This window comes from Panthera onca, chromosome D3, assembly GCF_046562875.1.
Source record: "Panthera onca isolate mPanOnc1 chromosome D3, mPanOnc1 haplotype 2, whole genome shotgun sequence".
Taxonomy (NCBI): domain Eukaryota; kingdom Metazoa; phylum Chordata; class Mammalia; order Carnivora; family Felidae; genus Panthera; species Panthera onca.
This window is the reverse complement of record NC_138350.1, coordinates 24,943,170-24,957,668: the sequence shown is the minus strand read 5'-3', so window position 1 is coordinate 24,957,668 and position 14,499 is coordinate 24,943,170. Positions and strand designations below refer to the sequence as shown.

At 58.2% G+C, this 14,499-nt stretch overlaps 1 protein-coding gene across 1 annotated transcript; it reads left to right on the top strand.

Annotated features, from left to right (window-relative positions):
* Nucleotides 1-1,199: 1,199 nt before the first annotated feature.
* On the top strand, nt 1,200-14,035 carry ASPHD2 (aspartate beta-hydroxylase domain containing 2). The gene is given in 5 exon segments (XM_060612878.3): nt 1,200-1,414; nt 5,117-5,403; nt 5,405-6,221; nt 11,223-11,336; nt 12,133-14,035. Coding segments are annotated over 4 exon segments (1,113 nt in total). The 5' UTR covers nt 1,200-1,414; nt 5,117-5,331; the 3' UTR covers nt 12,243-14,035.
* The last annotated feature ends 464 nt before the right edge of the window (nt 14,036-14,499 follow it).

Sequence of the window (14,499 nt, the reverse complement as noted above, 5' to 3'; positions counted from 1 at the left end):
GTCAGGTCAGGGACCAAGTGGGTTCTGGGACAAGGATGAGAGAGATATGTTCTGGGACAGGGATGAGGTGCATTCTGGAACATGGTGGAGGTGGGCTGTTAGGTCAGGGATGAGAAGTGGGTTCCTGACCAGGTCGAGGTGGATTCTGGGACATGGTAGATGTTGGTTCGGGACAAGGGTAAGGTGGATTCTGGGATGTGGTAACGGGAAGTTCTTAGGTCAGGGATCAGATGGGTTGTAGGACATGTGTGAGAGGGGTATTCTGGGACATGATTGAGGTGGGTTCTGGGACAAGTACAAAGTGGATGCTGGGACAGCCACCAGTAGATTCTGGGTCAGGACCCGTGGACTGTGGGCCAGCCATCCCACTCGCGAGTTCCCAGAACCTACCCATGCATAGTCCCCCTGGAGCCCCGAACATGTCCCATGGCCTTTGTTAGCTCATCCGTCTCCCACAGGCCCGAGCTCAAACATCACTTCCTCATGGAGTCCTCCGCGGGGAACCTCCCCGCCATCACGTTGCCCTTTTGCTTCACATGCTCATTCTCCCTGTACTTTCTCTTCTGCTACTCTGCGGGCCAGGTGATGGTGCATTTACACCTGTGATTCCTTGGGTACCCTTGACTCCTGGCCAGACTGTGACTTCTCACGGGCAGGCGCCGCGTGTGCCCCGCTCCCCACGGAGCACAGGGCCAGGCACAGAGAGGCTGCCCAACAGTCGCTTGCATCGAACTAAGGAGTTTTCCATGACACTAGGGATCCTGTGTGATTTACGGTTTCTTTCCAAGTGCCTGAGCGGCCTTCTAAGTGCGCGGCGAATCAACAAATAAAGGAAAGAAGGGTGTCGGGCGAGAGGAAGTGAGGGAGGAAAGAAGAGGGAGGGAAAGTGAAACAGACTGGAAGGAGGAAGTGTAGGAGGGGAAGCCGGGGCAGGGACGGAGCCCGGGGGAGGGGGAACAGATTGGGGCCCAGAGGGAGAAACGCACAGCGAATGAATGAACGCCCGCCCGGCCGCGCGCACCACCCCCCGGCCCCGCGGGCCAGTGCGTCCTGCGCGCCCGGCCCCCGCAAAGCCGCGCGAGCAGCCCCGCGCGCGGCCAGCGCTCCCCGCGCCCGGGGGTCCGGGCTCCGCCCCGCCCCGCCCCCGCGTCGGCCCCGCCCCACCCGCGCCCTCGCCCCCTCCCCGCGCCGGCCCGGCCGCGCACGGCATTGTGGGAGTTGTGGTCCGCGCGGCCCCGCGGAGCGCAGCGCGGCGTCGGCACCGGCGGGGGCACCGGCTCGCCTCCGGCTCGGGCTCTCGCGGCGTGGGCCGGGCGGTGGCCCCGCGGCGCGGGCAGGGGGCGTCTGCGCGTCCGCGCCCTCGGGCGACGGCGTCGCCCCGGCCCCAGCGTCCGCCCCCGCCGCCCGCGCGCAGGTAAGCGGCGTCTCCGGGGGGCTGCGGGGAGGCGGGGGGGACGGCGCGGCGCCCACCGCCCTCCCCCCGGGGAGAGGGGGAGGAGGAGGGGGACGGGCGGCTGCAGGCCCGCGGTCCCCACGCCCGGCGGCGGCGCGGCGGCTGGGGATGCTAGCGGACGCCGGCGCCCTCCCGCGCCCCGCATCCCGGCCGGGCCGAGGGGCCCCGCCGCCCCGCGTTCGCTACGTGCTTAGCGCCGCCGCCGGGGCTGGCTGTGTTTGCGGCGTGCCGGGCATCACCCTCCTCGAAGCCCCTGCCCCGTAGCGGCGCCTTCCCCGGTGTTACCCGCGCCACCCCCCCCAACCCTCCTCCTCTTGACCCTCCTCCCCGGTCTCTTTCCCAGCCTGCTCTCCCCCCTCCCCCCAGCCCTGAGCGTCACCCACTTCCCAGATTTCCCGCGGTGACCCTCCTCCCCTGTCCCATGAGCTATCACCATAAGCCACTTTCCCTAATCTTTAGTTGATTGCCCACTTTTCCAGTCAATAGTCACCTTTCCGTGACCCCATCCCCCTCCTCCCCTGACCTCCTGGTGGTCACCATCTGTGTTAACCCATCCGCTGCTCCCCCGTTTGCCCCCACTCTCCAGAGTGGGTGGATGCTGAGAAAGGTGGCCCGGAAAGTGAGGAGGAGAGGTCTCCGGTTGCCCATGGGGAAGGGCTGGTCCTGGGCAGCTCAGTGGGTCCTGGGTGGAGAGAGAGTGACCTGCATGGCACACATTGCTTGGGGTTGCTCTCCTCCTTGGGGGGCTTCTGGGGTGGCCTGGCCACACCCTGGGAGTGACCAGAAGCCCTTTAGCACAGGGCAGCCACTTAGGTTGTAAGGTAAACTGCGTTAGCCAGGTTAGAGCTGAGTCTGTCCCCCAGATGTTCATCATATCAGAAGTTATATTTCATTGGACTCGCTCACCAGCTGGTAATGAATTTGGACCCTGTTCCCCAGAGCTGACTGACCTTTAAGATCTGGAGTTCTTAAAGTGCAGGACTGCAGTACAGGTCCCCGTCCCTAACGAGGACAGACATGAAACAGATGTGTGAGGAAACTGAAAGTCACTGTGGTCGCTGAGCTGGGAACTGGGGAGGGGGAATCCGTGCCCTTCCCACTGGAGCCTTGGGGGTTGTTCCTGCGTCCTGTTGAGTGTCAAACGTTTGAACCAGTGCTTAATACGCTGTCAGTCACCCTGCAAATGTAAGGTTGGTTTTTTTTGGGTTTTTTTGTTTTTTTTGTTTTTTTTTTTTTCAGTGTCACATTTCAGTGGTGAGCTTTTTAATCCATCTTTGGGCTCAGGGGCCTGCCAGCATAATTTGGGTAAAAGTAACTGGCAGCAGGTAAGACAAGTCCTAACTTCAGCTCTCAGTGCTGTCTATGAGGACAGAGTCTGAAGCTGGGTTCAGGGTATCTGGATCTTTTGCTGCCTTTTGTTTATAGCTCAGCCCAGGGAGTGCTCATGGCTGATGTTGTGTAGAATGACGCTGGAGAGGGTAAGCGGCCCGTATGTCCAGTGGAGAGATCCCCTCATCACCCGCCCTGTCTTCCAAGTCTTTGCTGTGCTTGGGTTAAGTGATTAGCAGGGCTGATGGGAACTGACACGTAACAGGTGTTTGTTAAATTATCACCGTCTCACTTCTCATTTAAGAAAAGCCTCTTCTCCTGAGAGACTCAGTTTAAAAGTTCCAATTAGAGGTTTAGCTCAGTGAAGGGGGAAATCCTTTTAGTAAAAGTGCTGGTTTATCACGCAGATGACAGTTTCCTGCTGAATTGCAGGAACCCCGGGGTTCTGTTTGGGAGACAGGCTTGCAAACAAAACAGAGGAAAACCATCCAGATTTTCTTTCCCTTTTCCTTGAGAGGAAACGTGCCAGTTATGGCTGGGACAGAAGCAGGGGCACGGAGGGGTCTGTTTTCATGCCGTGGGGCCCAGACCTGGGAAGAAATGGAGAACGGGTGCCAAAGAAAATTGAGCTGCTAGCCTCCCCACTCTTGTATTTTTCCTAGAAACATACAAATGGCCCCGAATATTTAGCATGTGTGTTTTCTGACTTAGGAAACCTTATAGTCAAGTGATCCTTAATTCGACCTAGGCAGGGAATGTGCAAGTAGGCAGTTATATGAGCACCTGAGGTTTGTTCTTTTTCATTTTTAGTTTTGCAAGTCTGGGACCGAAAAAACAAAAACAAAACAGATGTGTGGCGGTGACAATGTCCAGAATTGGCCTTCAGGGTTGCTAGTCCTGAGATACCTTTCCCCAGTGCCCCACCTTTGCCTTGCTGGCTGATCAGCATGGGGGTGCCACATGTGTAAGCAGTCGTCAGCACATATTAAACGCCTGCCGTGACATCCTAAGTTCTTACAGCTGTCATCATTCACCTCCCTCCAGGGGGATGAGCATGACCCGGTCTGAGTGATGAGGAAACTGAGCAGGAAGGCAAATGACCCGCCCAGGGTCCAGCCCACCCCCAGTTTGGGTTCTTGGCCTGTCTGCCAGCCTTGCAAGAATTTTCCAGCCAAATGTCGTCCCCAGAGAAAGGGGAGGGCTTTTAGAGTTTTTAAGGAGTTGTTTTAGTTGCCTTCTATTCCCAAGAGAGAGAAGAGAGAAGGTAGAGCACAAAACGATTTTTCTGAATTTATTCGGCCCCTGGCGCCGAGGGAATGTATTAGGCCTGGAGGAGCTCACAGACCTGGCTGTTCTTGGATTAGAAAAAAAGCAGCCTGGACAGAGGGTTTCAGCTGGGAGACACGGCTGGGGTTTGATAGACACGGGCAACCTGACTGCTGGGCTCTGATCATACTCTTGGGCTATTAGGATAATCAGGGTGCTAGGCACCGGCCCTTAACCATTGGTGGGATATGTGGCAAAGAGACCCGAGAGGGCTTCTGTTTCCTTCTCCCCCATCCCTTCTCTCATAACCTGTGGGTGAGACCAGCGAGGAGCCTCCCAAGCAGGTAAAAACACCCTGTGTCTGCCATGGGGATGGCGTCCTCTTCCAGCTCGGTGTAAGCCCAGTCCGTGTCCAAAGGGCAAGAGAGATTTAGAAAGAATGCCCAAGTGCCATGAAAAGAGAAAGTAAAATGGGGATTTACGGCTCCTTTGCCATTTTTAAGGATTCTTTATTTATTTAAGTGATCTCTCCACCCATCGTGGGGCTTGAACTCCCTGACCACAACATCAAGAGTCGTGTGCTCCACCGACTGAGCCAGCCGGGCGCCCCCTCTTTTGCCATTTTAAAGATGCTTTGGAACCCAGGCCGCTCTGTAAAGGTACAGAGACCAAAGGAAAACAAGCATTTATGACATAGCTACTGTGAAAGAGCAGAGCAAAATGGATGGACCTGATGCTGAAGCCAGCGGTTGAGGTCCCTGTCCTGGCTGCGTGAACCTCTCTGGGCCTCAGCTTCCCCATCTGTAAAATGGAGCTAATCACACCCCCTAAGGATGACACAGAACAGGCCGGGCGTCTGTACTTCTCAGACAGTACTAGATAAAGATTAAGCGCCACCGGCCCTTTGGGCCCCGGGGGCTGTGATAAAGTGGGAGGGGACACACAAGATTGAGAAGTGTGCCCCCTGCCAGCGGGGACCTTACAGGATGCTCCGGGACTGTGCGCTTCAGAGGATTTGCCCAGGTATAAAAAAATTGACGCTGGTCTACTTTCCTTTTCCCATCTCAGGTTTGGACGTCCTAAAAAAATCCTTTCACGGTGACCGACCCCGCCTGCCAGGGTGACGTGAAGCGTCTCCTTCCAGCCTCCGTGCAGTGACTTTTGCCGGGAGTGGAGTGGCGAGCCCAGACGCCTGTCGATGCCGCCCTTGGCGGGCTCCGAGGAACAGTGGCCGCCATGCCTCCCCCCACCCCAGCTGCCCCGTCCCCCGCGCGCTAAGCTGCATGGTGTGGGTGCCCCCGGGACCCCCGAGGACTGACTGCCTGACCTTGCTTCACACCCCCACCGACAACCCGGCCCCCCAAGATGTCTCTCGAGTGGCTGGTGGCCTGGAGCTGGTCGCTGGACGGCCTGCGAGACTGCATCGCCACGGGCATCCAGTCGGTGCGGGACTGCGACACCACCGCCGTGGTCACCGTGGCCTGCCTGCTGGTCCTGTTCGTGTGGTACTGTTACCACGTGGGCCGGGAGCAGCCCCGGCCCTACGTGTCCGTCAACTCCCTGATGCAGGGTGCGGACGCCAACGGGCTGCAGAACGGGTACGTGTACTGCCAGTCGCCCGAGTGCGTGCGCTGCGCCCACAACGAGGGCCTCAACCAGAAGCTCTACCACAATCTGCAGGAGTACGCCAAGCGGTACTCGTGGTCCGGCATGGGCCGCATCCACAAGGGCATCCGCGAGCAGGGCCGCTACCTCAACAGCCGGCCCTCCATCCAGAAGCCCGAGGTCTTCTTCCTGCCCGACCTCCCCACCACGCCATACTTCGCCCGGGACGCGCAGAAGCACGACGTGGAGCTGCTGGAACGGAACTTCCAGACCATCCTGTGCGAGTTTGAGACCCTCTACAAGGCTTTCTCAAACTGCAGCCTCCCGCAAGGATGGAAAATGAACAGCACCCCCAGCGGGGAGTGGGTCACCTTTTACTTGGTCAATCAGGGGGTTTGCGTTCCCAGGAACTGCAGGAAGTGCCCACGGACGTACCGCTTGCTCGGAAGCCTTCGGACCTGTATTGGGAACAATGTTTTTGGGAACGCGTGCATCTCCGTGCTGAGCCCCGGGACTGTGATAACGGAGCATTACGGACCCACCAACATACGCATCCGATGCCATTTAGGTATGTCGCAGGGACGGGGGTCTCCTGACTCACGGCGGCCCAGGCGGCGTGAGAAGCTCGGTAGCCAGAATTGTGCCTTTTCGCTTTCTTCACTGTCCCATCAAAGATTGATGAGTTGCATGTAAACGTGTCTCACAGCAGAGATTGAGCCGAGAAGGGGACTTGAGATCGGTATTACCCGACAGGTAATACAGAGAAAGCTCTGTCCGGGGGACGGAAGTGGTGATGGCAATGGTCTCTATCTGCGCTGTCCAAGTACAGAAGCCACTAGCAGCGGGTGACCGTTGAGGGCTGGAAATGTGGCCAGTGCAGGCGAGGAGCAGAATTTGTCACTTAATCTGAATTTAAATCGGCCCGCGTGGCTAGCGGCTACCGTATTGGACAGCGTATCTCTAGAGCCAAAGGCTGTTGTAACAGTCGCTGAGGTTCATGATGACATCCGGGAGGCCGCGAACGATGCCTTAGCGCCTCCCGAATGGAGGGCGAAGTCACGCTTGGTGTTAACACTGATTTTGTTCCGCTTCTGGGGAAATTGGTAACTTGCGTGGCGGTGGTTTCGAGAACAAGGTCAGAGTCCGCGTGGCCGTGTTTGCATCCCGGCCCCACCGGCAGCTAGCTGTGTTACTTTGGACAAGTCACTTCACCTCTCTGGGCCTCAGTTTCCTCATTTAGAAAAGAGGAGGGGAAAAGATCGTCCCCTACAGAGTTGCCTTGAGGGTCTGCTAAGAGGAGTCTTTAGTCATGTGGAGCGAGGACTCACCCTTTAGGGGGGTTTCACGACAACTCCTTGTTGTCACTTCCCCAGGATGCCCTGTTCCTGGTGAGTCTCTAATGGGACGGTTACCGGGGCGAAGGCGCCACCAGTTAGCATCCCAGACTGGGGGAGCGCGCCCAGAGCCTACGCAGGGTCCAGCTTCGGGAAGTCTGCGGCGCGGGCTGCCTTGGCTCCAGAATGGAGGAAGAGAGAGCACACGTGGGGGGTGGGGGTGGGGGGACGACCTAGGCTGGAGCAGGGGGTTCATGAGTGTCCCGCAGAGGAAGCCCGGGGCTGCCCGGGGGCACCTGAGCCAGACACCTGGCCCTCCAGCCCTGCTTCCCCCAGAGCCCTCTGCTTCCCCTGCCCCTGTGTGGGGATCCCGAGGAAGAGGTGACTTGGACAGAGGGCTTTGCCGCTTCTAAAAACAGCTAGATTCGAACAGTTGACTCTTTGAATATTTCAAGAGCAAAGGGCAGGGCCGAGGCGCGCCAGAGGAGGTGTCCTGGCTCCGTGGGCAGCTGTGGGACTCTGGGCAAGTAACTGAGTCCCTCCGTGCCTCAGTCTCCTCCTCCGTAAAATGGGGAGGCGGCACTTACCTCCCCAGGATCGTTGACCGGGTTAAATAGTCTCTTCTGCGGCTGCAGAAGAGGCAGCTCTACCTTTTGTGACGAAACACGTGTTGGGCAGTGTAAGAAAGGCTGCCTAAGACGTGGGGCCTCAGGAAACCGTGGGAAATGATCAGGTTTTGGAAGCACGCACACTTGGACTCTGCTCTGTGGGCCCCACCTGCCAAGTGATCTTGGCCGGGACCCCGGAACTCCGAGCCTCCGTTTTCAAGGAGAAAACGGAGGTAAAAATACCTGCCTGGGGGCTCTCTGGGGGGTTAGAAGTGGCACGTGTGAGGTATTGGCAGGTGGAGGGCAGTCAGGTAAAGGGCACCCTGATCCAGGAGGTGAGGCGGTCACCTAAGCCATCTCAGTAAAGTCACTGTGCAACGCACCGGGGCACGCTGGGGTCAGAGCTCACGGGGCCACCAGGGTGGAGTGGAGGAGCCACCCCCCTTCCCCCACTCCCTCCGCACGTGGCTTGCTGTGGAGTCCACGGTCAGGCTGAGGTTAGACCGCTTGGGTGGGAGCAAACCGCGGAGGGCCCCCGTGCGGGGCTTCGGAATTGAGGCTGTGGGCCGTGGGGAGCGGTGCTGGCTTCTTGTTTGAAGGTTGGCTTTGTAGGTTTTTAAAGAGCTTCGGAGTGACACGTAGGGAGGGGCGTTTGTGGGTTGATACAGAATCCAGGCAGGTGCGTTGAGTAGCAAGGGCCGGGGCCACAATGCCTCTCGTGCATCCGCGCAGTAGATGCGCATGTGTAACCCGTGCCCGCGCGGGCCCTCGTTAGGACCTGTCGTTCCCTCCTCAGCTCAGCTCAGCTCGTTCTCGCCACCAGCAAAACTGGGCCGTGTCATGTTCCCTTGGACAGCCAGCAGCCTTGGAAGAGGTCCCGCTGGATTGTGGCTGCTCCCCCACGGCCAGGGCAGGCTCCGTGGTCGGGTTTGCTCAGCATTTCCTTCTTTCCACTGTCATGCCCACGTTCACATCCACCCCGGAAGGAAACAGAGGTGTGTTAGGCTCACGTGACCTTGTCGGTGACCAGAGAGGGAGTCCGGAGAACAGGGTCGGAAGCAGAGTGACGGGTACGTCCCTGGCAGTCATGCCTCTGCCAGCTTCCCTGGCTAAAGTGCAGGAAGCACCTGGAGTCCCTGAACCGAGCTCCTGACTCGCCAACCTTTGTCCCCTTTTCCTGCCTTCCGTCTGGGTCGGGTGAGGGGAGCTGTCCCCGCCGACAGTTGAAACCCCAGCCACTGCCCCGCCTTCGCCCAGTCTCTTCATTTGCCAAGGACGGCATGGAGCCGCCTCCAGAGGTGGCATCACTCCGTCTGGACCCCACGTAGAGCCCTGGGACGAGCTGTCACCGAGTGTGTCACAGCACATAGCACAGGGCTGGGACGTCCCGACCGCGTCACCGCAGACCTCCAGTAAACACCGTCTGATGCCAACTAGGCAGATTTACCGGGGAGGCTGCTGTCCTTGCATGTGGCCAACCCTCAGGAAAGGGCAGGTGAAAACGCACGAGGGTGTTCAGCCCATTCACACTAGTAAATAAGCAGTTAGACTCTCGTCACCTCCCGTGTGCACGCTGTTGGCTCTCTCGGCCGGCCGGCTGGGTGGAACCAGCTGGTGTTCACCTTGCCCACCTGTTCAGCATCCTCAAGTGGGGGCCGGTGGTGGACAGAGCCCTCTCTCTGCCCTTGACCTGCCTCACTGAGTGGCTGGGGACAAAGCAGCAAGCCCTGCGCCGGAGGACGCGGGGCCTGTCTCTGTCCCCGAGAGCCACCTGAACACTCTGTCTTGGGAGTATCGATCGTTTCTGCCAACCGAGCTGGTTTGTGGGCAGGAGGCAGGAATGGTGGGCCGCTGGAAGGCGGGGCCAGAGTGAAGGGGAGAACCCGAAGAAAGTGAGCAGGGGGCTGGCAAGCCAGCAAGCCAGGCCATTTTTCTCTTGTACCGTGGTGACTGCTGATGAATCATTCGGTGGCCCAGAGGAAGGAGGGCTGCTTTCTGAAGGCCTGGGGTGGACTGTCTCTGCAGAGAGCGGCCAGTCCCCTCAGTGAGGGGCACCCGTGGAGAGACGTGGCTTGGAGGGCCCTCTCCATCTGGGCCCATCACAACCCTAACGCCCCCTCCCTAGCCATTAACAGTAGCAGGAGATGGGAGAGTGTGGTTCCGGAGTCCGTCACTCAATGAAGTGTCCCATCCATAGTCAAAACGGTAACTACAAGAAGGGTCCCTTTCATACCAGAACTCCTGATGGGTGACTAGTATTTATGCTGCAGAGTCCAGTGTTACAAGAGCCCGTTCTTCGGAGCCAGGAGGATCTGGATTGAAATCCCAGGTCCCGCAAGGACTGCGTTGCAACTTCCGGCAGGTCACTGACCTTCTCTGAACCTCGGTGGCTCCATCTGGAAAATGGGTGAGGTGATGTCTGTAAGTGCTGACTTAGCCCGGACCTGCGCCCAGCTAGGCGTTACGTTCTTGGTCACGCGGCCCTGAAGGCAAGTGTGTTGACGTTCCCCTTCACAGATGATGAGGCCCTGGCTCAGAGAGGTTCAGTGACTTGCCCGAAGTCATACAGCACATAGGGGTCAGAGCCAGTCATCTGGCCTCAGGTCCCATGTCCTTGTCACTCCCCTGTGCAGCCTCTTTGTGTGACTTCCTACTCTACCTGTGTTTCCAGCCATGCATTCCTGGTTCAAGGAGTGAGTTAAAATGCTCCATTAGAGAGAACTCTGTCTCATGCTTGTCCTGAAGACTAAATTGGAGGGGGTGCCAATTGGTTCTGGGCCACGGCTGTCCCGGTAGTCACCGAAGACAGACCGGAACACCACGATCCCACCCCCTCTGCCGGTTTCCTCCCAAATCATCCTTCTTGAGAGCCGTAGGGCCGGAGCCGCCTCTCGTGAATCGTAGATGGCTGTGGTGGTGCCTTCATTGACAGACGGCCGTGCACTGACAGGGGCCAAGTGTTTCCTGAGACCCTCGGATGTGAAAGTGCGCGCACGGCGACATTTCATCCAGGCCCCTTTCTGGGGTTACGCACCGAGCTGGGCACCGGCCGCTTGCAGTTGGGCGCATATGGCCCCTTACGAAGGTGTGGGCCTCTTTCTTCTTGGAGCTCAGGCGTTTCCTTAGGGGCGACCTCCAGTTTCTCGGAGGGAGGCCGGAGGAACTGAGACTAAGAACATGCTATCCTCAGGCCCCAAAATGCATTTAAAGCTCGGAACCCAAAGAGGAGGACACTGTGTCAGCTCTGCCAGAACAGCCCTGGAGACAGGGCTGTAGTAAACAGAGTTCCGGGACACGGCGGGCTGTGAACCTGGCCTCCCTCGATTAACGGGGGGTCCCACAGATGGGCTTCGGGGGTCTCACAAGTGCGGCGCAGAGCCTTGACCGAGAAGCCCATGACCCCAGACCCATTAAGCCAGTGGAGGAATGCGTGCCTCCAGGGAGCGACGCTCAGGGTACGCAGCCTGTATTTGCCCGGTCGAAGTACCCCCTCCCCCCACGCCCCCAAAGAGGGCCCCGAGGGGTGAGGCAGAAGGTCTGGTGCTTTGGAATGGAGAGCTCACCCCAGAACAGGCCATCCCCGAACCCACCCGCCTTCATTGTCTCTTCTCTCCTTTTGCCCCAAAGGTCTCAAAACTCCCAGTGGCTGCGAGCTGGTGGTGGGGGGAGAGCCCCAGTGTTGGGCGGAAGGACGCTGCCTCCTCTTTGATGATTCTTTCCTGCACACTGCATTCCACGAGGGTGAGTGCCCGCGGTGGTGGTGGGGGTGGTTTTAGTTAGAGGCGCGTGTTTTTAGCACGGTTTTAGGTTTCCAGAAGAACTGAGCAGAAAGCACACACCATCCCCACGCACAGTGTCCCCTCTTGTTACCCTCTTGCATTAGTGTGGCACGTGTGTCCTAACTGATGAGCCAATATTGACACGTTATTGTCTTTTTTAATGGATATTTATTTTTGACAGAGAGAGAGAGAGAGAGACAAAGCATGAGCGGGGGAGGGGCAGAGAGAGAGGGAGACACAGAATCCAAAGCAGGCTCCAGGCTCTGAGCTGTCAGCACAGAGCCTGATGCGGGGTTTGAACTCACAGACCGCGAGATCATGACCTGAGCCGAAGTCGGATGCTCAGCCAACTGAGCCACCCAGGCGCCCCAACACATTGTTATTAAACAGACTCTCCAGTCTCCGTTAGGGTTCGCTCTTCCTGTCACACGTCCTGTGGGTTCTGCCAGATGTATGGTGACATGTATCCACCGTGACAGGATCCCACAGAATAGCCTCGCTGCCCTAAAAGTCCTCTGTGCTCCACCTACCTCGTACTCACCCCTACCTCCCTGTGCCCGCTTCCCTTTATACGCTCTGCCCAGAGCCTTATGGAGCCGTGCTAGAGTCCTTGTTGATAAAGGAGGTGATCTTCCCGCCTATGCCAAGGGACAGGATGGGTCCCTGCCCGCAAGCTCACTGTGTGCGGTCCCGCGCTGCGCGGCTCCTGGCTCCGGGACGGTTCAGACCTCTCCTCTCTCGCGCCCTCCCCTCCCCAGGTTCGGCAGAGGATGGCCCGCGGGTGGTTTTCATGGTGGATTTGTGGCACCCCAACGTGGCAGCGGCCGAACGGCAGGCTCTGGATTTCATCTTTGCTCCAGGACGATGAGAACAGTCCCCGTGCTGGAGTCGGCGAGAGCGGCCGCGGGTCAGCCTGGGCAGGCTGGGGTCCGGTCCAGCCCCCAACCCGTGCTGGGATTCCATGCTCAGAAGCCTGCCTCGACGGAAAGTCCTTACTTGGGATTTTGAGATCACGTTGGGTCCCTCTTTCCTTTGATTATTGTAAATGGGAAATTTTTGGCTTGTATTTCCTTAGATTTGTTTTTTTTTTTTTTTTTTTTTTTTCCTTCCAGTCATTTGCTCCCGCGACTCCTTCCTGCCTAATAGCGCATTACTTTGCTCCGGGGCCGGAGGCTCAGTGCCCCTGTCCTTGCCGTATCGCTGCTCGGTTTTCCCAGTGCTCTGAAACAGCGTAAGCAAACGGTTATGTGTCTGAATGTAATAACGTGAAACTTCTTGTGGTCATCTTAAGAGAAAAACAAAAACAAAACTCGACCAAAAAACTGCACACCAGAGCGCTAGAGACCTTGGCCTCTGTTGCTGTCACGGCCACACAGGGGATCCTTCGGCCACGCCGGGCCGGCGGCCAGGAGAGCGTGCAGCCCCCACGCCCGGCCGGCTTCCCGGGCAGGGTGGACCCGGTCAGGGGCGGCACGTGGCGGCCGGGCCCCAGTGGGACCCTGTCGCTGTCGCTCACCTTACTCCGAACCCTGTCAGGCCCCTGACGGCAGGGAGCGTCCGGCTGGTGGGACTGGCGGCTTTTCCGTAAACACGGCTTCCCCGCAGAGCTGGGGCTAGTGTCCCCGGCAGCCAAGTCGGGGCTCCCACGGATCAGCTGCGGATCGTGCGATCCACTTACCTCACTGCCTACCGAAGCCCTACTGCCAAACCGGGCCTGGAAAATTCCCCGTGCAGCTGTTTCGAGTCCACGGTGACGAACGTCAAGACCGCCAGGTTGGCTGGTAGGAGCCGGGGGGTGTGCGGTGAGACCTCGCTCGTCCAAGTGACATTCCAGGAACCACCTTCCTCTGGCAAAACTGGAATCGTAGATCCGACCAAAAAGTGTCCGTTCTGCTTTGGAGTTCTGTTGCCTATGAGTGTTTCCATTTATCCGTCTGTACATAAATGTTCAAGCGCCGGACGCCGAGACGGTGGAGGCATCGGCCCCGTGTCCCTGTCACCGCACGGGTGCATGCCGAGCGACAGCGACCCAGGCCAGTGTGTGTGAGAGAGAGAGGCCACCGGGAAGACCCACGAACCCGAAAGACCCACAGTCACGGTGCTGGCCTCTTGGTCGCCTGTGAAGGACATGGCCAGTTTGAGGCACTGATTCTAGAAACGTCCTCCTGTTAGCCGACGTGTGCAAGAGTAGCCTGCGGCCATACTCGAGACGCCTTTTTTGAATAGTGCGTTACGAGCAGTGTCCGATTTATAAAGCCGTGGGGCCGTGTGGAACATGCAGTTTGTCCCGCGGACAGGGCCGGGGCCGTGTCTGAACGGAAACCGGCAGCGCCTGCGAGGAACAGCCGTCAGGAGGAACCGTGATCCGAAACGCAGTAGGCCGTTACTGGCACGCGAGCGAAGAAAACCTGTCTCTATTTGGGTAAACTTTCTATACAGACATTTTTCAGCGATCAGAACGCGGGACAGGGCAGACATTTCGAACACACCTGAAGTCTTTTTACTCATTAAGTATCTTGTTCCGGAATCACCGAGGTGCATGATTTCTATACATACTGACTGCTGTACGTTTACAAAGCCAACAGCCCACGCAGGTACCCGGCTACCTGAACTCATGTCACATGGTTGGGGAACAGGAGATAAATAAAGGATCTTGCCGAAAACCAGAGTGAAGTGGTCAAGTCTGTTGTGGTGGGGCTGGGGGGGGGGGGGGGGGCAGGTGAGGAAGAAGGGTTTGTAAGGAAGAGGCAGATACACGGGAGGAAGCAGGCCCCTCAGTAGCTACATCTTGATTTTTTTTTTTTCCTTTTAAAGAGGGGTGGGTGACGCGGGTGGCCTGGAGCCCCAAGAACAGCCCAGCTGCCTGGTGTCTTCCCAGCGCCGCAGTCCTGGCTGGGCTCCCTCAGCAGGCGGGAGGGAGGAGCACCACTCGCCCTGGGGCCGAGACATCTCTCACTCTCCTGAAGTGTGCATTGCCAACTAGGCAATTGCTAAAGTAATTTACACGCTACAGCTAAGGATGCTCAAGGTGAGAAGAGGGAGCCCGTGTGCCCGCCCAGCTTCAGATGAGAAGCCTGCATCGGCTTCAAGGCCAGACTGCACTAGGTCACGTACCGGGTCTCCCA